The 26,104-nt window shown below is 39.2% G+C and overlaps 1 protein-coding gene across 4 annotated transcripts; it reads right to left on the reverse strand.

Moving 5' to 3' along the window:
- On the reverse strand, positions 1-25,666 carry Aplip1 (JNK-interacting protein Aplip1). Of its 4 annotated transcripts, none has more exons than XM_033475931.2 (8): positions 25,406-25,666; positions 17,881-18,093; positions 10,791-11,005; positions 8,368-8,643; positions 7,536-7,688; positions 6,498-6,778; positions 4,783-4,961; positions 1-4,138 (listed from the first exon to the last, which is right to left on the reverse strand). In XM_033475931.2, the coding sequence occupies exons 1-8, from the start codon at positions 25,486-25,488 to the stop codon at positions 4,066-4,068; spliced, it is 1,473 nt and encodes a 490-aa protein (XP_033331822.1). In that variant the 5' UTR covers positions 25,489-25,666; the 3' UTR covers positions 1-4,065. The 4 variants fall into 4 exon arrangements, with proteins under 4 accessions (XP_033331822.1, XP_033331820.1, XP_033331821.1 ...); XM_033475929.2 differs by having other exon boundaries at positions 10,791-11,026; XM_033475930.2 differs by having other exon boundaries at positions 17,869-18,093.
- Between the last annotated feature and the right edge of the window lie 438 nt (positions 25,667-26,104).

Below are 26,104 nucleotides of genomic sequence, written 5' to 3' on the forward strand. Positions count from 1 at the left end.
TAAAATCACAATTTTCATTTTATTCAATTAAATTACCAGACGTTTAAATTATCATCCTTCGGTATATCATCGTTTCGGTATAATACATTAGAACTAGACGTTCCGTGAACATTCATCTCTCAACCGTGACTCACCACCGTTATTAAAACAAGATCGTTTCGAGCGAACGAGTAGAAAATATTTTAATAAAACATTATATAACCTGTTTCGAGCGAACGAACAGAAAATATTTGCTAAAATATTACAACAATATTGAGAAATGTCGAACGATATCCGATAAATATGATCGTAGAAACGATTATCATTATTTACAAGTATTAATTATCCTATGTGAACCGTGAACCCATTTCTTCCAACAAATCTAATAAACATCCGTGTCCGTTGAAACGCGATTCGAACCGAGTTCGCAAGACCGTAACGAGTTTAACGCCGATTAGAACGACACGACGGCGACGGTGGAAGTCGGTACAAATTAATGATCGCAATTTAATCTCCGAGGCATCGTTTCATACAAATTCTCTGTGATCGTCGTTCTTCGGTGCGTGCGATTTGATTCGTAACAACAACTGCGCGATTGGTTCGCATGGAAACGCTACGAAACGCCGTAGTATAGTAATGTCTCTCTAATTGACGCCCAGATTGCGCACAAAAATGGACAATTTGGGAAGAGGTGATACGATTATTCGAGCCATGCGGCTCGTTTTTATAGTTACCGATTGTCAACGATTATAAAAACGAACCGCGAGACTAATAATTCTCCTCTTAAAGCTCCTCTTAATAAGGCTCCCAATTAGGGCCCTCTTCCCAAATTGTCCATTTTTGTTTCGAGATGTTTTCGGTTTATTTTTATAGTTATAAATCGTCCACAATTATAAAAACGAGCCGCGAGGCTCGAATAATTCCCCTCTTAAAACTCCTCTTAATAAGGCTCCCAATTAGGCTCCTCTTCCCAAATTGTCCATTTTTGTTTCGAGACGTCCTCGGTTTATTTTTATAGTTATAAATTGTCCACAATTATAAAAACGAGCCGCGAGGCTCGAATAATCGTATCTCCTCTTCACCAAATTATCCATTTTAGTGGACAATCCGAGCGTCAGTAAGAGAGACATTACTGTACAACGTTGTACAATACAATTCGAATCGATAGGATTTGCTACAGAGAGGCCGATGTGCGCTTCGATAATCTTAACGGTCGTTTTTTTAGCGACGGTGAACGAAAACGACCGGCGGCGGCGATCGAAGATCGTTCTTAAAACGTCACGGCTTATCGTTAACAACGTAATCTAATATGATCAACGATTTCTCCGGAAAGAAAGATAGAAAAATATACATATTATACGAGTCTCTTAAAACACCCACACGATAAAATATCTTATTTCTTTGGCGCTTCGGTCTCTTTCTTTCTTTCTTTCTTTGTTTCTTCTTTCTTATCTTTCGTCCCGTCCTCTGCTTCGTTGCCATCGATAAATGTAATCTCGGTCCGCGAAAGCGACGCGAAACAACGGGCTCGAATCGAAGGAGAGCGAAACGCAAGAGAAACGCGGCGCGAAGGGAAACGCAAGCGTGGGGAGGGGAGGGGAGAGAACGCAAGAGAAACTTACGGATCGGCGCGTCGTGAACCGTCGGGCACGACGGATGAGAACGGCCGAAAAAGAAAATATCCACCGCGCGGTTCTTTTTTTTTTGTCTCCTCCTTTTCCATCTTTTCGCGTTCAATGTCGGAACGATCCACGCTATTGTCGTTTATCATTCTACGTGTCGCTATACGGTTAGCTTGGTCGAAGGATCGAGGGGAGTTGGCGATTAGAGAGTTCTTATCGGTATTAATTGGTTTAGTCGAATATTAAATGTCTCTCTCATCCGATGTGTGTGTGTGTGTGATTGTGTGTGTGTATGTGTCAGCTCGCGGTGCGTCGCGTTAACGTAAACACGTGCGAGAAACGATCGGCGATCGCTGATGATGATTCTGTCGGATCGGTCTCTCTCTCTCTCTCTCTCTCTCTCTCTCTCTCTCTTTCTCTCTCGGATGGATCTCGTGTAATCGTGGCGCACAGTGGGCCGGATCGAAGATTTTAGTGACTTTTTGTCAAAAACCTAATTTTCTCATATCGATGTCCAGTCAATTTTTATTGCTTGTTAAATGTCCATTACCCTCGTAAGTGGAAATATTAATAAAAATGATCATAAATTGTAACAGATACGACAATTTAAAGTTGAACATTTTGAACGCTACATTTGACGCCAAAAAATATGCTACTTTCCCTCGCAATGTCCCGACAAATCTAATTTTTTCCTTTGCTTTCTTTTTTAACATTAGGAGGCAATATTTCTCGTTAGGAAACAGTAGCTTAAATTAAGGTTATCGTATCCTATATATGAAAAATATAATGTTTAATAAAATACAAAAAGTGTAAAAATTCTTTACATTCGACAAGGAATATCTTTTGATACCCAAGGAATCACGGTTTCGGACAAACAGTATATTTTCAGGATACTTTCCTCTACATAATTCTGTAAAAGTTACATACCAAGACGAACCAGATTGCAAATTATTACGTTTTAAAGATACCAACGTTACGTTACTTTTGAAGATATCGAAGATAATCTCTCTGTGTTCCAGTCGGTATTACAGAACGCTTCTTCGTTTGTAAGTCGACAGATATTTAAAATTTTTAATTATTCCATATAACATGAAAGATATAAGTAAACGAAACAAACTTTGTAACATCATATTTAAACAATTTTTTTTCATAAAAAATATCAATGAAAATTAATTAAAAATTATTGTTTAACAAATGCAAAAAGAATTTAATTATCTATAGCTGAAAATAACTATTTTTTAAATATTTTAGGTGAAAATTTCATTGCAATATCTTTGATGGTTCAAAAGTTATAACAGAATGTCACTGAATTTCTCAATCCAGCCCACTATGTGCCGGTCTGATCGCGAACTCGTCGAGGAAGAATTGCTCTGTACGCAAACGATGATCGGATTTCTACCGGTAAAAAGCGAGCATCTCGAAGAGAAACGAGAACAGAAAGATGGCGCTGGAATCGGTCCCTTTCATGACGCTTTCCGAAGTTGCTCGGTACGTGCGCACAGTTCTAACACAGATATATGTATATATATGTATATATGTGTATATACGTATATATATGTATCAGATAAATACATATGCATCTGTGCCACATGCACGGCCATATATCAACGTAAATAACGCTGCCGTTCGAAAATACGAGAGGCTGGCTCCGACTGTTCCGCGAGACCGAGAAATATGTATAAACGATTTCGAACGAAACGCAAACGCTTAGGGTGACCGTCGTCTTCGTTACGCTTCATGGTGTCGCGTGGTTGCAAAATAATACTGTTCTCTTCTTACCGATCGCGAGGGCTGAATCCGTATTCTTCGCAAGCAGCGCGACGGTTCTACGTAGACTGCGGATTTTATGCGTTCGTACAACGTAAACGAGTACAGTAATGTCTCCCTTACTGACGCTCAGATTGTGCAGAAAAATGGACAATTTGGGAAGAGGAGATACGATTATTCGAGCCTTGCAACTCGTTTCCATAGTCGTTGACAATCGATAACCATAAAAAACGAGCCACAAGGCTATACCAAATACCAAGGCTATACCACAAGGTATCTCCTTTTCCAAAATTGTCCATTTCTGTGGATAATCTGAGCGTTAATTAGGGTGACATTATATTGTAGCTGAGATAGAAAACGGTGACGCTGTGTTGGAACAATCGAACGATTCGGCGGTTACATTATTTGTAATCGATTCAAATGATTATCCGAGAGCAGGAATAAATGTCTATGGATTTTCTGTGTGCCGCAATCGATGCGTTTCAGTTCGCATAAAAGATATATCCGCAGTCTAGTTATACGGGCGTGCACAGAGCTGTGCGCGTGTCGCATTATGTCGTTTAATTGGGTGTTTGATTCGCGTTTGTCATTTTTGTATCTACAGCTAAAGAGGGCAGTATGTACAAGGGTCAAAGGAATGTGTGTGTGTGTTTATCTTTTCTTCTGTAGCCGCTATAGAACAGGCCAGCAGTATAATCTATTCGATATAGATATCCTCTATCGGGAAAGCAGTCTCGATGAACTTCGTGTAGAACCGATGGAAAGCACGCCTACGAAGAGAACATTCCACCTTTAAATTCAATGTTATGCACGTCGTTGAGGGACTTTACAGAGATCTTCAATTATAAAAACGATGATGTTTCATATTATACAGGGTGTCCCAAAAATGTCTTGCGATCCGAAAATGAGGGGTTCCTGGAGTCATTTGAAGCAACTTTTTCCTTTGCGAAAATTTTCTCCAAAGCACCGTTAACGAGTTATTAACGAAAAACAGTGACCAATAAGAATCGAGTACGGCTGACGCGAGGCGGCCCAGCCAACCAGCGCATGAAGCCCAGTTCCGCTCATTGGCTCGGTCGCCTCGGTCGCCTCGTGCCAGCCGAGCTCCCCTCTCATTTGTCACTGTTTTTCGTTAATAACTCTTTAATCGTGCCTCGGGGAAAATTTTTGTAAAGGAAAAAGTTGCTACAAGTGACCTGAGGAACCTGCCACTTTCGGATTGCGAGACATTTTCGAGACACCCTGTATATTTTTATCAAATAAATTGCTACGATTTCGACTAATTTTTGTGGTCACTGACTCGGCAGCCAGCATGTTCGTGCAATATTTTCTAAATATTAAATTTGGAAACTATATCTTCGAGACTAATAACAATACAGTAAATTAGGGCGAATAGAGAGATCAGTATGCATACCCGACGGCTTCGGCGACGGGTCTCGTGGATTCTTGGCCAATGAACACGTGGCAAGCGAACCTCTGCAGGGTAGGATGCTTCGTGATGAAGCCGAGGTAGCGATGATCGCGAGGGTGAAAGGCGCAAAAGGAAACGTTCTTCAGCGAGTAGAAATAATCGTGGCAGGGTCCCTGGCTTTTCTGTGAAAGTAGAACAGCGTAAAAACGTGGTAAAAGCATCAACAAATCAATGACCATAATGCGCACAACGAAATTCGAACGTTTAAAACGTTTCGACGTTCGTTATAGCCGGTCGACTCCGGCAGCGTGTGTGATCAGTGATCAATTACTCAACCCCGAGGAGGATAATCAATAATCGCGGACAGTGTGCGTAATGCGTGATCATTAGCCAGTAATTTGTAATTGTAAAACGAATCATTATTCCACTCTTCGCTGCAGCCGATAGCTTCGGACGATAATGACAGCGTGCCGACTAATTTTGTCTGCTTGTAATTGAATATACATTTGTTCAGGCCAATCGTACTCCCGTTAAATATTTTTATTTCGATTTTGCCAGCGCATTGAATAATAATGTTTCTGCAATCGATCACCGTAATTTCTCTGTGCACGTTTCCACATTCGTTATATAAATTACAAGACCTTTTACGCCAATAAATTGATCACTTGAGCTACACCTACTATTCATTAACTTGAATATATTATATTATTATATTATTATTATTATATTTTTTCTCAAAATATTGCATATAATATTGGGGTTATGTATCAATTATTACTACAAGCCAATGTACTGCGGACGTTCCGATTATTGCGTGTCAAGGTTCACGTGACCCATTTTCTTATAAATGTACACACATAGCTACAATTCCTAGGATCAAGATATTCTCACTGTAGCACTTCACAAATTAGGTATAGGTACTCTATGGTCAAGCGTGTTCGCACTGACTCATCGAGAACTGTATCGTACAGGTTATGGTACGCAGTTCGGCAAAGCACCGCACTGATATACACACATAGTAAAAAAACCTCTGCGCGTGTATGTATACTGTGTTAGTGAATAATGTTTGAAATAAGCAAAGTTGGACAATTTTTTGGACGTTTTTATAGTTATTGACAATCGACGACTATAAAAACGAATCGCGAGACTCGAATAATCGTGTCTTCTGTTCCAAAATTGTCCATTATTGTTTACATGTTGAGTGACAAATGGAGAGAATTTACTGCATTTCTAAATTATTTCTCCTCCTCGTTCTATATCCCTCTTCCCACAACAGATTAATATTTTTAATATTAAAAACATAGGACAGAATAAAATGACTCGTTCCTGATTCTTCTTTTACAATTGTTCAAATTATAAGAACGTATTTTGTCGGTAATGCAGACACAACTGTGAGCTTGACAAAGTATAAAATCATGCTTTTACTAAATAGATGAGGATTCGAAATGAACGAAATAAAAAGTCAGAAAAATAAATAAATAAATAAAAAAGAAAACAAAAGAAATGTCTGATAAAAGAAGAAACGGAATGTATTTACGGCCTAATATAGCTGCCGTGCGATTCTAGTAGCTGCGAATCAGTCGACAGCGATCTACTATATCTGCATAAATATCCGCAGCCTGGTCGCGATTATCGATTATTTAATTTCTGTTACGTTGAACTCTCGAATTCACGGCGCGATCGACCATTGTGCGGTGGATAAGAAATAGGACGTTTACCCGTGGTTTACTTCTGTCGACCATCCGGAGACCCTGATCGGATACTTCCAAGATGCAGCTTTGCGAGACGGGCGACTCGTTCGAGTTGCCAACGATTCGTCGCACCGCTTGGCAAACGACGCCGGTACCTTTGTGCGCCAAGGTCTCCACGGAGCCCAGGTAACCCAGAAGGTATCGTTCCCTTTTCACTTTCGGCGCTGACGGGTCAAAGTCGCTGTAATCCATGTCGACCGCGTAAGCCGAGGGGAAGATTCCTTGACGACCTGTTCTGAGGTTCACACCTTCAAATCGAAACGCAACGATGGCGCCGTTAACGGGACGGTTGTCTCATCGAATCAATTTGTATACTGGCTGTCCCATAATTATGCGAGCACCCGGAGTGGGGAGATTCTTGAGGTCATTTGAAGCAACTTTCTTCTTAGCGAAAGTGCGATCCGCGGCTTTGTTTACAAGTTATTGACGAAAAACAGTGACCAATGAGAGGCGAGCTCGCCGAGCGCTCACTAGGCTCGCCTAGCGCTCCCTATTGGATCGCCTAGGCTCGCCTAGGCGGCCGAGCCAATCAGCGGAACAGCGCTTCGACCGCTCGTTGGCTCAGCCGCCTCGCGTCGCCAGCTGAGCTCGCCTCTCATTGGCCAGTGTTTTTCGTTAATAACTCGTAAACGAAGCCACGGATTGCATTTTCGCTGAGGAAAAAGTTACTTGAAATAATCTCAGGAACCCCTCATTTCCTAGAAATACCATAATTTTGGAACACCTAGAGAACATTGGCCAGAGTTTCCGAATGTATTATTACTAGACTGCGAGTTTTATGCATCTTTTGATAAAAGCGAGTAGATCAAATGAAAGATAGTAAAAACATTCAACAATTTCAGAATATTATCGTATCACTGCGAACTCTTCGAAACGATTAAAAAAAGACACTAACGTAGACGTTGCATTTCGCAACGAACGACAATTTTGCATAAAAATCCGCAGTCTGATCAATCGCAAAGTAATCGGTACCGTAACAACAGGTTAGAACCGATCGGAACGAACCTTCACACCAAAGATCGTCGGCCTCCTTCTGAACGTAGATGGGATCGCCGATTTCGAGATCGATCTCGTCGTGATGTCTTGGCACAAATTTGTGCAGTCCTCGATGCGTTGCCTCGAGCAACTCCAGTTGAGTGAACGGAACGCCTCCGCTTCCTTCGAGAGAACGATCGGACGTTAGTTAACCGATTTAGCAAACATTCGGTTGAATGAACGTGTGCAATGAGACTTTTTGTGTCTAAAAAAATGTCTTGTAATACGGAAATGAGGGTTCCTGAAGTAACTTTTTCCTTAGCGAAAATGTTTTACGAGGGTTCGTTTACGAGTTCAGTGAGACGCGAGATCGCACAGCGCTAGACGACCGAGCCAATCAGCGGAACTGGGCTTCGCGCGCTCGTTGGCTGGGCCACGCCTCGTGCCAGCCGAGCTCGCCTCTCATTGGTCCAGAGTTTTTCGCTAATAACTCGTAAACAAAGCCACGGATTGAATTTTCGCTAAGGAAAAAGTTGCTTCAAATAACCTGAGGAACCTACCTTCCGGATTGCGAGACATTTTTGGGACATCCTGTGTATATAATAATATAATATAAATATGATATAAAAATATAATATAAATATAATATAAATATAATATAAAAATATAATATAAATATAATATAAATATAATATAGATATGATATAAATACAATATAAAAATATAATATAAATACAACCGAAAATTAAAGTTTAAGTCGATAGATCTGCTCTCTGGCAATTCATGGCATACCGGGCACGACCGGCGCGGCGGTGGACGCGTTGAACCGTGACAAATAATTAGAGGAAATTAAAAATGTCACCTGGCGTGCTACTAGGCGAAGCGGAGTCTGTGTTCTGCAGGGTGTTGCAGGGTATGGGCGAGACACTTTTCGGCCCGTTTTCCGGCGAGTGAGCGGTGGAATGGCCGCTGTCGGTGGCCATCCGTTCGCTGTCCGGCGAGCTGTCCTCGTGGCGGATCCTCGAATGACATTTTCGTAAGACTAAATGCGGTCTGCTTGACGTCGAGCCGTTCGCCGCGTTCAGCTCGTCCGCCAGCGACGACGACGACTGCATGGTCATCTGACCGATGGGCAGACCTGCGAATAGAGATCGTCGATCAAACGAACGGTCACGGAAAATCATGGATCCCCGTGGATCCTCGGGAATCGAACGAGGGGCATCGCCCCCCTTCCCGCACCTCTTCGCAAAATCACGAGGCGCTCGAAAGTCTGCAGGTCCCGCATGATTCGATTCTTGGCGACCGGTTGATCGGAACGACCGAGAGACACGCGCGGTCGACGCGACCAGATACGGATGGCGACCGTCGCCGGCAACCGTCGCGGGCACGAGTCGCGGACGCGCGAGACTCGGACAAGCGCCGCGACGCAAATAGACGTCATTATTGGATTTTCTTTCGTTGCGGTCGCAGATTCTGCGGTTGAATCCGCGATATATCGGATGAGAAATGCGCGCGGCACGGTCGATTCCTTGCTACGCGCCGTCTCGGCCGCTCAAGGTCACGCTATTCTAGAGGTAAACGGATCGGCGCCGGATCGGATTGTTCGCGCGGCCAGATCGCCAGCGCCGTCGGCGCGGCGCGGCACGACTTTCCGGCCGCGAAAAGGATGCAGCGCGATTGTATTTTCACTTTCCGCTGGAGCGTTCGAATCGACGCTTGCTTGCGATATTTTGCTAAACAAGCGAGTCGGATTACGCGGTTTACAGAGATACAGTCGGCGTACAAAGTACGCCCTTCAAAACGAAGTAATATTTTTTTGTTTATGATTGAACCGAGTGCTCTGAATTCTTGTTCATCCCTTTAATATTTGAAAAATAATAACGCATCAATACGTACTCTCTAAAACAGATAAATTACTTTGTAACAACTGTAACATTGAGGTTACAGTCAAGCACATCCTAATTGAATGTCCATTGTACAATTAAAAAAAAAGTAAAAATGCCCCATACCATCGAAAAATGTTCGGGCAACTATAAACAAACAGCGAAAGTTATGTCATACCTGGAAGAAACCAAATTGTTTATATTATGAAAATTGTTATTGAAATCAATTAACTTAAAGTCTAGATTCAGAGAATAATCATGACTATAATAATAACTATAATAATAACTATAAACAAACAGCAAAAGTTATGTCATACCTACAAAAAACCAAATTGTTTATTATAAAAATTGTTATTGAAAATTAACTTAAAGAAGTCTAGATTCAGAGAATAATAATAACTATAAACAAACAGCAAAAGTTATGCCATATCTAGAAGAAACCAAATTGTTTATTAGAAAAATTGTTATTGAAATTAATCAACTTAAAAAAGCCTAGATCGAGAGAATAATGTAAAAATGTAATGCGAAACTATTACATATGTCACACCATGTGTAACCCTGCGGATGTTCTCGCACAAGTAGTCGTTAATTGTTGTTAAGCAGATACGACATTAAATAAATTAAATAACAAGATAAAATCCCGAAAAGAATTTAGATCGCTTGGCACAATTAGAAAAGAAATTATTCCGTTTTAGAATATGAACGAATACTTTGTACACAGACTGTATACATACAGTGTATCCTAAAAATATCTCGCAATCCGGAAATAGGAGATTCCTGAGGTGATTCGAAGCAACTTTTTCCTTAGCGAAAATGCAATCCGCGGCTTCGTTTACGAGTTATTGACGAAAAACACTGACCAATAAAGGGCGAGCTCGGCGGCGCGAGGCGGCCCGACGGCGGCGAGCGCGCGAAGCCCACAGTTCCGCTGATTGGCCCGGCCGCCTAGCGCTGTGCGAGCTCGCGTCTCATTGGTCACTGTTTTTCGCGAATAACTCGTAAACGAAGCCTCGTAGAACATTTTCGCTAAGGAAAAAACTGCTTCAAATCGCCTCAGGAATCGCCTCCCATTTCCGCATTGCGATACACTTATGGAACCTCTGTTTTCATCGGTAATAATTAGACTGCGAATTTCACCGATTTATAATAAAAACAGGCGGGCCAAATTCGAGACAATGAAAATACAAAAAGAATTTACAATTATACTATTAAAATTATATTGAAGGAGGAACAAAATTTTATTTGCCGCAATTCGCGAAGTTTTATTTTGCATAAATATTTGCCGCATTAATCTGTTGATAATCGACAATTAATTTTCTCAGTTGGAACTTTCCCGCGAATTTTCCCACGGATTCGCCATGGCGGATGACGCCGAAGCGGTCGCGAAGCAGAACTGTCTTACATTTTTTGTTCTTCGGGATTTCAGGTAACCTCCGGCGTCGACGTTCGGTGCCGCCGCTTCCCGGTCGATTAGACGGCACGTGTTCCGGCGTCGGCCAAGAGCTCAAACTCGAACAAGAGTCGCCGACATCGCTGACGACGCTGTCTCTGCCGCCGGAAACGGAAGTGGCACCTCCGCCGGGACCTGGACCACCGACGCCTGCCGATCGACCCCTGCTGCTCAGTCCACCGAACAAGCTAATGTCACCCAAGGGTAGTCGTGTAGTGAGCTAAGCTACCTTTCACCATGCCGTTCGAGGTGTATTCTTATCGGGATCTCGGGGAAAGTGATATCATTGAAAACAGGCCACATACAACATCTGTTCGATTCAATGCGCGCCAGTCATCGCTCATAATTGCTCCGCCGACGAGGATTATTACGCGATTCACCGTGGAACTCGGAAATATCGGAGTAAATATTCAGGTGTTGTCGACAGGGTACGCTGACTTTTTAGCGTCCGGACAGCCGAGGGTGTTGTTTCTGTTGAAAGCTTCCGGAACGGGTCGGATGGCGAGGTCAACGTAACGTTGTCCGAACCGATTATCGAACAGGGTTTAGGATTTCAGACGTTTATGGTATACGTGAAACCGATAAAATGGTAACTTCGATAATTATGAGGGAAAAATAGATTTCTGTTTAACTCGATTTTATACGCGATTTTTCTAAAAATTTACTTTTGTAAATTTGAGAGCCTAAAAATATGCGGGGTAGGTATTAATACCTTTCTAAAAACTTGCTTTTATAGATTTGAGAGCCTAAAAATATATATGCGGGGCAGGTATTAATATCCTTCTAAAAATTTGCTTTTATAGATTTGAGAGCCTAAAAATATGTGGGGTAGGTATTAATACCTTTTTAAAAATTTGCTTTTATAGATTTGAGAGCCTAAAAATATATATGCGGGACAGGTATTAATACCTTTCTAAAAATTTGCTTTTATAGATTTGAGAGCCTAAAAATATATATGCGGGACAGGTATTAATACCTTTCTAAAAATTTGCTTTTATAGATTTGAGAGCCTAAAAATATATATGCGGGGCAGGTATTAATATCCTTCTAAAAATTTGCTTTTATAGATTTGAGAGCCTAAAAATATGCGGGACAGGTATTAATACCTTTCTAAAAATTTGCTTTTATAGATTTGAGAGCCTAAAAATATATATATGCGGGACAGGTATTAATACCTTTCTAAAAATTTGCTTTTATAGATTTGAGAGCCTAAAAATATATATGCGGGGCAGGTATTAATATCCTTCTAAAAATTTGCTTTTATAGATTTGAGAGCCTAAAAATATGCGGAATAGGTATTAAATACCTTTTTGAAAAATTGCTTTCATAAATTTGAGAGCCTAAAAGTATGTGAGACAAGTATTAATACCTTTTTAAAAATTTGCTTTTATAAATTTAATATTCTAAAAATATGCGGTATAAGTATTAAATAGCTTTCTAAAATTTTGCTTTTGTAAATTTGAGATTCTAAAAATATGTGAGACAGGTATTCGTACATTTATAAAAATTTGCTTTCATAAATTTGAAATCCTAAAAATATGCAGGGCAGGTTGTCTTTCGAACCTCGGGTCGCGTCAGCAAATATGAGCGATACTTTTTACATTTCCCAAGATTTACGATTGCAACTTAATCGTGTCTGTCGTTATCGGAAATAAATCAACGAGAGAAAAGCGTACGTGCATTCTAAAACCATTCGGTGCACGTAATTGCGCGAGGAGAGTATTAACACGCTATGCGCGGGAGAGGTATCAATACCTTTATTAAAAAATTTAATTCTGTTTAATTTCGTTATATATTTACAATATACACCCTCCGTAAAATCCTAAAAATTCTCGTCATATACTTGTTACCGAAATATTTTTACGTAATTAATTTTAATGTAATTTTATAATATATCCTTTTAATAATGTAATATATGTAATATATGTATAATATATAATAACATAATTTAATAATATTTTTTAAATATTGTAATTATATAATATGTAATAATATAATTTAATAATATACAATATAATAATTTAATAAGAATAATATAATTTTTAATAATATAATTATATAATGAATAATACTATAATTTTGTAATAATATAATTCTATAATATATAATAATATAATTTAATAATTTAGTAACAGTAACATAATTTCACAAACATCAAGTATCTTCTGAATTTTAGAAAATAGAACTTCTTGAAAAAAACATTAATACCTCACCGACGCATATTGTTCTAATAAAAAAGGAAAAGTCGGATCTCGTTTTTTTTTTAAATTTTTCGAAGTTGTAACTCCGCCTCGACATCGATGCGAGTTCCAGCGAACGTCGCGGCCGGATAAATTTCTCCGACCGCTTGAAAACCCGGATCGCGTGAGAAAATGAGTCCGCGCGAACAAAAGATGTCTGTTGTTTAAAACGCGTGCAAAGAGAGCCGCGCGGCGAAGCGCACAGCCGCGCCGCGCCGTAAATCCAGGGGATGAGCGCATTAGAAATTGTCACAGCACGAATTGTGCTACTAATGGAAAAGAACCTGGGTGCGTTCTTGCCGGAACAAATGCAGTTACTCCGTCGCGTGCACCGTGCTAAATGGTGGCATTCTCGGCGGTGTGTGTCAACGTTTTAGGGACAGACCAAAGCTGGATCAAAGCTTTTCAGGGAATGGGGCGAACCATCATAGAATGGCGAAACTAGGCAAAGAACACGGCCGTTCAAACGAGGTTTCCCTAATTTATTGCCAACGGACTGTTTTTGTGGAAAATGAGGTTTCCCGAATGTAGCCGTTTTTTTCCTATGCAATTAGAAAATGTCACTCGTGCTCCAGCATCGATCGATGTCAACTATTTTGGCATTGTGCACTTTGTTTTTCTTAAATCTTGCAATTTATGTAATTAAATAAATAATTATATATATAAAAATATAAATAAATAATGAATGTGTATATGTAATTATATAAATAAGTAAATAATGAATATAAATGTGTAATTATATAAATAAGTAAATAATGAATATATATGTGTAATTATATAAATAAGTAAATAATGAATATATATGTGTAATTATATAAACAAATAAATAATGAATATATATGTGTAATTATATAAATAAGTAAATAATGAATATACAATATGTGTAATTATATAAATAAATAAATAATGAATACACATGTGTAATTATATAAATAAGTAAATAATGAATATACAATATGTGTAATTATATAAATAAGTAAATAATGAATATATATGTGTGACTATATAAATAATTAAATAATTAATATATACAATTATATAAATAAATAATTATTATATATATAATTATAAAAATAATTAAATAATTAAACATATAAAAAGAAATATAATTCCTTAATTCGCGAAAATATTAGATTTATAAAGCGGATTACAAAGATACTTTTTTTCTCGTTTTGATGGTCCGATGACTAGACTGCGGATCTTAATGCAAAATAAAGATTTGTCTCGTCAATTATATAAAATAGGTGTATGATAAAATACACGTATGTATGATATAACATATGATGTATGATAAAAATATATTTCTTCTTTCAATGATGTTAATGCAGCGACAGTAATGCAACAGTATTTGCAGTATTACAGAATAACTGTATTTCGTGTCTTCTCTGTTCTGTGTTCTTTTTTTGTTCAACCATTTTTGCTACATATGCATAAAATCCGCAGTCTATCGACGAGTGAACTTTTAATTGACGCGACGGTTTTCACATTATCCGACTGCAACGAGACAGATCGTTTATTACTCGACATTTACGCTAAAGTATACTCGAATAGGTCACCGGCCGCAAACATTTCTGTAATATTAATATCGGTGCGGACAACTGGCGAACGTAATTGCTTCGACAGCGAAATGTCACCGTGCGAGAGGGCAAGCACGCACCCAGAGGCTATACATGGTAATGTCTCTTTGTAATTTCTCTGTCAACTGTATCAGTACCATTCAAAGGCTTTCTCCCTTTTGGTAATTAAATAAAATAATATAATAATTAAATGAAATTAAATATCATCGTTAAAAGACCACCGTATTTGTTTTTGTATTATTATTGTTTATTATTGCAACATTTTGTAAATTATTCAGTAGTAAATATTATATAAATAAATTACGATTGTTACTGAACTATGAACGTAAAAGTCAATTAAGAACGTACAAACATGTGCATTAATAATTATAGTAATAACGACTAAGCAAGTAAAACTATAAATAGAAATTATTATATATTTTTATTATTATTATTATTATTATTATTATCTTTTCTAATAACATTAAATAGTGAAAGTAAAAGTATACGAATTATCATAACAATTCGAAACGTGAAGTATAATAATTAATCTACATAAATAACTTCGACTAAAAGATGACAAAATTTCGTACACTTTCCACCAAATAAAAATTAAATATTAAAATTATATATAAAAATATATATACTATGAAATAAATTAATATTAAAAATATAATATATAATAATAATAATAATATAATATATATAATAATATATATAATATAAAATATAATAATATTATATAAGTATATAATAATATAATAATAAATAAAACAACTCGACACTTACTATGTAAAACTTTCGTCTATCTCTGTCAACGAGTTAATGGCGGGAAATTCACTTTTGAATACTGGATACGTTGATACACATCGTTAAGAATGCTATGAAAAAATGTTATGCGAACTATTCTCAATACGTTTGCTAAAGGACGGTGGTCTCTTCTTTCTCTAGGGATTCGGGATGTTGCGGTAACGAAATACTACTAACATGTTGTAAGAAACGTAAGTGCAAACTTGCTTTGGTCACGATGCATTTCTAAAGTTGGTACAGTCAAAGTCGATATCCTTACATCGAGAAACATAAATAAGAACGTCATGGATGCGATCGTGACACTGGGTAGCTATAGAAAAAGGCACTATTTAACGGAACTGGGTCTGGACATGTTGTAAATTCATTCCATCTTGCATGCAAAAGTGAGAAGAAGATTTATCCGAGTATACAGGGTGTCCAAGCAATTTGAAGTAACTTTTTCCTCAGCGAAAATACACCTGGCAGGAGGTAATTCCCGATGCCATTTGAAGTAACTTTTTTCTTTGCGAAAATGCGATCCGCAGCTTCGTTCACAAGTTATTAACGAAAAACGCTGACCAATGAGAGATCGCGTGCGACTGACGCCCCGCCCTAGCGACCACTGCCGCTGCGTCAGACAGCCGACGCGACACGGCACTGGTCGCGAGGGCGGAGCGCCGGCCGCACTCGCTCTTCGATTGGTCAGTGTCTTTCGTGAATAACTCATAAACGAAGCCTCGTAGAACAATTTCGCTAAGGAAAAAGATACTTCAAATGATCTCAGGAATCACCTCCTTCCAGGTGAAAATTAATATTACGGGATAATAATAATACGGGACACCCTCTATATCGCAAAGTGATATGAAGAATTTGCGGAAGTTCTTTTGAATTTTATAAAGAGTTGAATGCTATACAGAATGGTCCAGACAGTATTAAAATTGTAAAAAAAAACAAGATTCTACGAGCACAGATTTTCGAAAAATCTCTGAAGATATTCCGATTCGCCTGCGAGAAATATTTCTCGACGCTCAAAGATTTTAATTTTTATTTCTTGACGATCATTTTGTTTGATTTTTAATAACAGTCGTTGTGCGAACTATGCGAAGATATGAGGTCTACTATATTTAGTCTACTCTACTTCTCCACGGTTCTTATATTAGTTCCATTGAATCAATAAAGTAGACGTTTTCGAATCGATAGGAAACTGAACCCTCCCTCTGCAGCCTTATTTTTGCCGACGTCGCGTCGTCTGCGTACTCTGGCTCCTTTATGCGATTTCTTTCGAAAGTTTTTCTATTCTACGACGTACTAAAGAATCGTTAATTGTAATTCCATGTAATTCCGATCATTTACTTTTATGATTACTGATACGATTATTCGAGCCTCGCAGCTCGTTTTTATAGTTACCGATCGTCGACAATCATAAAAACGAGCCGCAAGGTTCGAATAATCGTATCTGCTCTTCCCAAATTGTCCATTTTTGTGCACAATCCCAGCGTCAATTAGGAAGAATTTACTGTACGCCGTTTCTAATTCCAAGATTCCCTAAATGACTCGTTTCTGCTTCGTCCGATATAAATTGTTACAGCTTCTCGCGTGCCGTGTCTCCGAACAATTTTTCCGACGAAAATGAATTACACAGTAAAAAAGTAGAGATTTCAGGCTTTAAAATGAGTTTAGTCTCGTTGTTCCACGATTTTTGTTCACGAAGTTACAGTATTTTGAATATCGTCGATGTTTCGGAGGTTAGAAATTTTGTGCAAAGTCTGGAACGAGGTTTCCCATCCATGTGTCGCGAATTGTCGAAGGAATCGACGAACGGCCCCCGAAAGTAGACACTTCGGGCTTTAAAACGAGCCGAGTTCCATTGTTGTACGATATTTTTGCACGAAGTTATAGCTGTTCGAGTATCGACAAATTTTTCGAAAATTTGAAACATCGACGAAAGTAGTGGACGGCTCATTTTTATAGTTACCGATCGTCGACAATTATAAAAACGAGCCGCAACTCTCGATTAATCGTATCTGCTCTTCCCAGATTGTCCATTTCTGTGCAGAATCTGAGTGTCAATTAGGGAGACATTACGTAAACGTGCGTCGTCCGGCGACGGAAGGGAAGCCGTCGTCGGAAGAGGCTCCACCGCGAAGAAGTAAATATTTTTAATAGCTTGTGCGGTATCGTATCTCCTTTTCCCAAATCGTCCATTTTTGTGGACAATCCGAGCGTCAATTAGAGAGACATTACCGTATTGGCATAAACGTTTCCTTCGGAAGGTAGACGTTCGTTTTACGATCATGGAACAACCACAGAAACGATAACGAGTACTCGAATGACCACCCTGTATAACTTGATCAACCGACTCCGCGATCTTCACGATCTTCGACTATCTATATAGATCTAACATAACACTCACAGACAAGAAAGACGAAATGCTGGCACACTTACGATGTTACCAACCTAAAGTCGCTATCAGCGACGATGGAGCAGTTCTGGTCGAGATCCTCGCTGTCGTCGCCGGAAGTGTGGCCGCTCTGCGTGTCGTGCCGATGTATCACCACGACGTCCTCGTCCTCGGAATCGGGCCCGACCTCATCGCAAGCCCTGCCGACCTCTGTGTCGCTGTACTGCGACGAGGTCGGCGAGTCGTCTATCATCACATCGTGGACGAGCCTGTGTCGAACAGGAATCGAGATCGTTAGTTCGGGTGTGCCGGAGACTTCGGCTGGTATCGGCTAGAATCGGTCAGAGAATTCGATCAAATTCCCGTGTAAATTCTGCGCGACTTTACTGGCGGGTTTAAGACAATTCGAGAACGCGACGATCTTTCTGATATGTCACGCGACTGCGACAATGAGATTAGGGAAATTTGGTGACCATTGGCGTAGGAATCGTTGTGTCTGGCTTGGCACGAAAACGGTTCTGTAATAGATACGTGTAATTACATTGTAATTTGTTACGTTGCGATTTGTTACGTTGCGATTTGTTACGTTGTAATTTAGTACGTTGTAATTTAGTGCGTTGTAATTTATTATATTGTAAATTTTTACATTGTAACTTAATCGAATGGCGATCTGAATTGCGAATCGAAATTGAAATGTAATTGAATTACTTTCGAATTGCAATGTAATTGAATTACTTTTGAGTTACAATGTAATTGAATTACTTTTGAATTACAACGTAATTGTAAATTACAGTGAATTACAAATTACAACGTAATTGTAAATTACAGTGAATTACAAATTACAACGTAATTGTAAATTACAGTGAATTACAAATTACAACGTAATTGTAAATTACAGTGAATTACAAATTACAACGTAATTGTAAATTACAGTGAATTACAAATTACAACGTAATTGTAAATTACAGTAAATTACAAATTACAACGTAATTGTAAATTACAGTGAATTACAAATTACAACATAATTGTAAATTACAACGAATTACAAATTACAATATAATTGTAAATTGCAGCAAATTACAAATTACAATGTAATTGTAAATTACAGTAAATTACAAATTACGATGTAACTGTAAATTACAACGAATTACAAATTACAATGTAACTGAATTATTTTTGCATTACAGTGTAATGGAATTACTTTTGAATTACAATGTAATTGTAAATTACAATGAATTAGAAATTACAATCTAATTGAACTATTTTGTAATTATAATCCCTTGAGTATGTAATTCAATTGTAATTTCGCAGAACTCTGATACTCGTACTTTACTATTTTACTCGTATCATTTTTTTTATTTATACTAAATAAATAATTTCAGAGTTCATTACGTTATCTAGAAACATCGATCTATGTATATCTGACAATAGCATGAATCTTCAAACAATAACACTTCTCAGGATATGCGATCAGATTGATGTAACGCGTTGCCGTCGCGGTACATCTTCTGTTGAAAGTATTATCCATTTAAAACGGCAAGTGGATCAAAGCTCAGCAGGCTGACACGTTTAGGACTCTCAAGAAACACTTCGCCACGAGCAAGGAACACTCGAACACTGTCGTCCAACAGGTAAAAAGACGACGACGTTGCCGGAATTATTTTTCGATCGAAATTGAAATTCCAAGCTATCGAGAAATAATTCCGATAAACTGTTTCGCAACAGGTGACAACAATCTCGCGAATATTGTGATTGAATTAGCTTTAATTCTCGGAAAGTAAGAATGAAGAGTCACAGGAGAATGTAATAAAAGTGATAGAAGTAACACGAAGTTATTACATTGTAATTTATTACATTGTAAATTATTACATTGTAATTTATTACACTGTAATTTATTACATTGTAATTTATTACATTGCAATTTATTATATTGTAATTTATTACGTTGTAAATTATTACATTGCAATTTATTACATTGTAATTTATTACATTGCAATTTATTACATTGTAAATTATTACATTGTAATTTATTACATTGCAATTTATTATATTGTAATTTATTACGTTGTAAATTATTACATTGCAATTTATTACATTGCGATTTATTACATTGCAATTTATTACATTGTAATTTATTACATTGTAATTTACTACATTGCAATTTAATACATTATAATTTATTACATTGTAATTTAATTAAATGTCGATCTGAATTGCGAATCACAATGTAATTGAAATGTGTTTTTGAATTACAATGTAATTGAAATACTTTTGCATTGCAATGTAATTGAACTACTTTCGAATTACAACCGAACTGTAAATTACTTTTAAATTATAACGTAATTATAATGTAATTAAGTGCTCAAAACACAAAATAATCTCAAGAGAGAATAAAATTGCTCTAAACAGAAAAAAAAGGAAATCTGGGAAGTCAGCCTCAAAAAGTTCAAAGCAATTTAATTAAGAAAAAACGAATTTTGAAAACTGATCAAAATTTAGTGTCGCCCTAACGCGCCCACGCGGCACTCGCCGCGTTAAATAACTCCAAAGAAATACAGTGATATTCGCGCGAGAACAGTGTTTTCTTATTTCCAGCGTACTTCGTCGAAGATAATTCAACGGTGTCGAAGGAACGAGGCCGCTCGATCGGATAATTAACGATGAAAGCGCAACGGGTTCGCTAATAGCGCGGACTGGATCCGTCTGGAAGAGATAAATAATCATGAATGACGGGCCGGTTAATGGGCCGGGTTTAATTTTGGGCATCGATCTTTCTTTTTTTATTCATTTTTGACGACGGGTCGTGTCCGGGCAGGGTGGAAAATAACGTAATCGATACGGCACGGCTCGCTGCATTTTTAAACGCGGCCACTGAGAACAGAGCGGAATTTGAAGTTCGTGTGTCGGTCTTGATGGACAGTGCTCGCTACAGCGTGCTGGAAGGATTAAGCTATAATTATAATTAGACCGCGGGTTTTACGCGTTTATTACGGAAAAATATAATAATATACATTCCGTAATAAATATTACGGAAAAATTGAACCGGCGAAACTCAAAGCAATAGAAAGATTGAACAGATTTAGGGGCGCCGATGCGTTACTGCGAATCTATTAACCCTTTGCACTCGAGTGGTGACTCCCAGGCACCGGTTAAATTGTTATGTCACGTTCTAAGATCATTTTTATATTATCGAAGTTTAGTTTTTTAAAAATTATTAACCCTTAGCCCTCCGAAAGCTCCGCTACGGAGACATTTGTCATTTGTTTCGTAACTCCGAAGGCTCCGCTGCGGAACCAAATGTGTTTAGCATACGTTATCGTCGGCGCTAGCAATTGTTATCTGTAGTTAAAACGTGCTAAGTCTGTACCATTACGATTAAACCATTTTTCGAGCTTTTCTATGGTCAGCAACATGGAGAAAAATAGATATTACGATGAGAATTTAGAGCCGAGCGATACCGAAGACGTATTCGATTTTGAAGAGTTAAAAGACATTGTGGAAGACAATGTTGGTTATGATTCTGACGCTTCGAGTAGTAGCAGCGAAATTATACTACCAAAGAGACGAAGAATGAGAATTATTGAAAGCGAAAGCGAAAATTCGTTGCAAGACTTAGACGAATGGCGCGATGTTACGGAAGAATTACATATTCCAGATAGAATACCTTTTAGCGTATTGCCACAGGTCGTTGGACCACAAGTTCCTACAAACATTGAACAGCCAATACAATATTTTAAATTATTTTTCACGGACGAATCGGTAAATGAAATTATAAAGGAAACCAACGATTACGCAGAAAATGTTCGAAACTTGAAAGAAATATCTGGTAACTCTATTTGGCAAAGTGAATACCGTGACACTTGTCCAAGTAAACCCAGAATGCACATGGGAGATTGTTACCAAAGATATCGCACCATGGTGAATTACAAAATTTTAAATTTATCTTTTATTTACAATTGGAAAATGTATATTTATAAAATAAATAAAATCGAATGCATTCGCAAGGACGTGTAATCTTTTGCGCTCGAAATAAGACTTCCTTTATCTCGAGCGCTCCGCTCCAAAAAATGTGCCGGAGTTGCTGGTAGACAGTACTCGAGAAACGCGCGGAGCTCTAAGGGTTAAAAGTATAACTGTTGCATGAAACACGAGACGCAATTTCGTACGCATAAAATGCACTTTGTCGTATAAAATGAAAATACTTAAGTCGGAAGAATTATTTTAAATCGACTGTTAAAATGGCTTCGAGTGCAAAACGTTAAAATAGTCTCGAGAGCAAAGAGTTAAAATTGTTACAGAAAGGAGGAACTTTCAATTTGCTGTCTATGTCTCGCGACTAGTGCAAGTTATTTTTATTATGCGCGAAGATCTAATTATAATGATCGACGCGTATGTAGTCGGTACTAAAGTAGAATCTTGTTATCTGAATCTATTAACCCTTTGCACTCGAGTGGTGACTCCGAGGCACCGGTAAAATTGTTATGTCACGTTCTAAGATCATTTTTATATTATCGAAGCTTAGATTTTAGATAAAGTAGAATCTTATCATCTGAATCTATCAACCCTTAGCACGTTCTAAGATCATTTTTATATTATCGAAGCTTAGATTTTAAATATTATTAAAAGTATAACTGTTGCATGAATCGCGAGACGCAATTTCGAAATGCTGTAAGTCGGAAGAATTATTTTAGATCGACTGTTAAAATGGCTTCGAGTGCAAAGCGTTAAAATAGTCTCGAGTGCAAAAGGTTAAAATTGTTACAGAAAGGAGGAACTTTCAATTTGCTGTTTATTTCTCGCAACTAGTGCAAATTATTTTTATTATGCGCGAAGATCTAATTATAATGATCGACGCGTATGTAGTCGGTACTAAAGTAGAATCTTATTATCTCGTTGCAAGGGGATCTTATTTTACGTTATCAACGTATAAGACGATCAACGATTCGCTGAACAATTTCAGAAAAATATTTCCAACAAAATACAAAATGCCTGTTTAAAATATCCTCGGCTTCTAAACGGTTTAACGGTTAAAAGGTTCAACGCGTTAACGTGGTTTAGGAGCAGAATTTAATCATTCGAGGAAAAGCTTTCATGGTTTATTCATCTAGAAAGCTAACGTTTATGTAATTAATCTTTCAACCCCCTTCCCCCCACCCACCCCAACGAGTCTGACTCATAATGGAGATTTCTAGTACGAACCTGTTAACACATTACCGTCCGTATGACTAATAATAGTGATTTTCTTGACCGCCTCCTGAAATGCCGTATCACTAAATATAGTCATTCTCTTGATTGAGAATATGAAATACCGGGGAACTAAAAATAGGCGAAACTTAATAAAAATGCTTTAACAGCTGAAACTTTCATTCTGACATTTTACGAGTTATATCCGTTCTTGTAAAGTGGTGCAACAACCCTAAAATGTGCCGGATACACGCGAAAGCTATCGCGCAAACAGCCATGATCGTATTTTGTTATGCGCGAATGTTATTCCGTGCTTTTAAGTCGAAATATGAAATTCTGCTGTTTTCTGCGCAATGTTTAATTATTCAAAGAAATGTGGGCACACAATAAACACAAATTCTTCTTTAAGAAATTATTAAAATCGAGAAATTTTTAGTTATGGTAACTGGGAAGAAAATGGCATGGAGTTGAAATAGTCGAATATTTAAGTCGAAATAAAATTTTGCTCTTTTCTCGACAATATTTAATTACATTATGTAATTAATAATTATGTAATTAATCAAGGAAATGTGGGCACACGATAAATACAGAAAGTGGCAAGGGGTTGAAATATCCGAATATTTTAATCGAAATAAAATTCTGCTCTTCCCTCCACAATATTCAATTATATTATATAACTAATAATTATATTATATAATAAGAATTATATAATATAATATAATTATATTATATAATAAGAATTATATAATATAATATAATTATTAATTCTCTTCTAGGAAATTATTAAAATCGAAAAATTTCTAGTCGTGATAACTGGGAAGAAAATAGCAAGGGGTTAAAACATCCGAATATTTAACCCTCGATAAAATTCTGCTTTCCTTCGCAATATTCAATTATTCAAGAAAATATGCGTCCACAATAAACAACAATTCTCTTCTAAGAAATGATCACAATCAAGAAATGTTTAACCACCGTAACTGGGAACAAAATAGCAAGGGGTTAAAATATCCGTATACATAAAATCGAACCTGCGAAAAATCGTTTCTCTTACAACGAAACCAAGCTTCGCGATTCTCGCTGGCAAACGAAGTCTATCCTTGACACATCTCGATTCTCCTAACTTTATTTACGTCATCCGACTCCATCCGATCACGCAAAATTCTCCAGAAAATAAACTGTCGAGTGCTAAACACTGAATGCTCGTCCGAGCGATTTTCCCAGCCACCGAAATTTTCCCTAAACCAAAAATACTCCCAGCCGCCCCGAAAACCACCCAAAAAAAGAAATTCCTCGCGAACCGCATCTCTCCGCGTCAGATTTCTTTCGCAGACGAGGGAACAGCATCGACCGCGCCTCCGCGGTGCATCTTCCCCGCCGCGACCATGGCTAACAACCCCCCTGATCTCCTTCGGAAAGGCGCAACACGCCGAGCGAGAGCGATGCAACGCGAGAGAACGCGTATCCGTGCATCGTCGAACACATTCAAGACTCCGGAGAAACGAAAACCTTCGATCCTCTGCGTTCGCGTTCGCGCACGAACAAGTTTCATCCCTTGCGCGAGATCCTGCGGACACGCTCGCGTCTGCTATTTATATCGGATCGGTCTGAACACGATCTTCGACCGTGTCCCCGATAGTTCGAACAAACAATTCCCTTAGATTCCCACGATCGAGCCACGTCCGTCCGTCCGCATTTAGCGTCGCCGATAAATCGATCGGACGCGTCCGCGTCCGAGATCCTGCGATTCGTCCGCGTCTCCGAGGACCGTGCGACTCGTCTTCGCGGCATCGGCTTGGGAAACCTTTAGCGGAGCACCACCGATCATTAAATATTTAACCTCGCCGCGACGGCGAAGCCAATCAGGCCGCGTTGCGGGCTGCGTCCGCGGCGGACACGTCAGAGTTACGCACAAAACGAAATAAAACGAAACGAAACGAGATCAAACGAAATGAAACGAAATCACCACCACCCCCGTTGCGATTTCAACGAAAGCACGAGCCACTTCGTGATCGAATCGAGGCGAATTTAACCCCGAGGCGCCTCTCTTCCCACGAAGCGGACCGACCGAGCCTCTAAGGGTCGCGCGAGGAGTCCGCTCGCGGCGAAGGACGCCGCTTCAGCGGCTTCGGAAATCGTCCTCGGGGATGATGGAAATTGTCGCGGAAACGTCCGGAGCCCGATCGCCGGGTGCAATCGTCGATCCAGCTGGTCGAGACAAGGTTGCCCGTCGACCTGTGCTCGTCGACGGCGACCGTCGTCGTCCCCGATACGTTTCTAGCCTCTCCGAAGGGACGGCGCCGAGGAGGATGCTTCTTGCTAGTCCCGGTTACGTCGAGAGAGAAAGAGGGAGAAAAAGAGAGAGAGAGAGTGTGTGTTTCGTGGCTTTCGTCTACTCACGTGTAATTGGACAGGGGCGCTTTCAGGTGCTGGGGCAGCTTCTCGAAGTAGTGCCGGAACTCTTCGAACTCGGTGTCGGCCATTCCGGCGAGGGTGCGTACGGTGATAGGAAAAAGGGCCGCGGGGTCGAACGGTCGGTCCTGAAGGCGGCCGTGACGGCCTCGCGGAGAGCTGCTCGTCGACCCCCAGGAAAGCGACGGTGAGAGATGTCGCTGACGCTCGGGTACGACCTAACCCAGACGGCCGCCTCGACATCGCGACGCCCTATTGATTCCTGCGTGGTGAACGCGGCGCGGGCGCACACCACCCCCGCGCGCGCTCCGCGATCTTTCCTGCAAGCGCCGCCAGCGAAATCGAACAACCGGGGGACCGTGCTGCGGGGACGAGCCCGAACAACCCGAACCGGACCCGATCGCGACTGTACACCCCGTTACTTGCTCGGCCGCAATTTAATATTTCAATCGCGACCCGACGCCCCACGGCCACGCTGCATCCGCAGCTGCAGCCGATGCTGCATGAACAAAATATGGGCATACAGGCGACTGTATCGACGCGCGTCGGCTGCGAAGACGGGGCGAACAGCGCCGGTAAAGAGATCGTTGGATGATTTTTAAGGGTGATTGATGGACTAGATGCTGTAATTATTCTCGCGTGGAATAGATATTGCTTTTCGTTAGATACGATTCGCCTCGTCATGCG

Source organism: Megalopta genalis, chromosome 1, assembly GCF_051020955.1.
Source record: "Megalopta genalis isolate 19385.01 chromosome 1, iyMegGena1_principal, whole genome shotgun sequence".
NCBI lineage: Eukaryota > Metazoa > Arthropoda > Insecta > Hymenoptera > Halictidae > Megalopta > Megalopta genalis.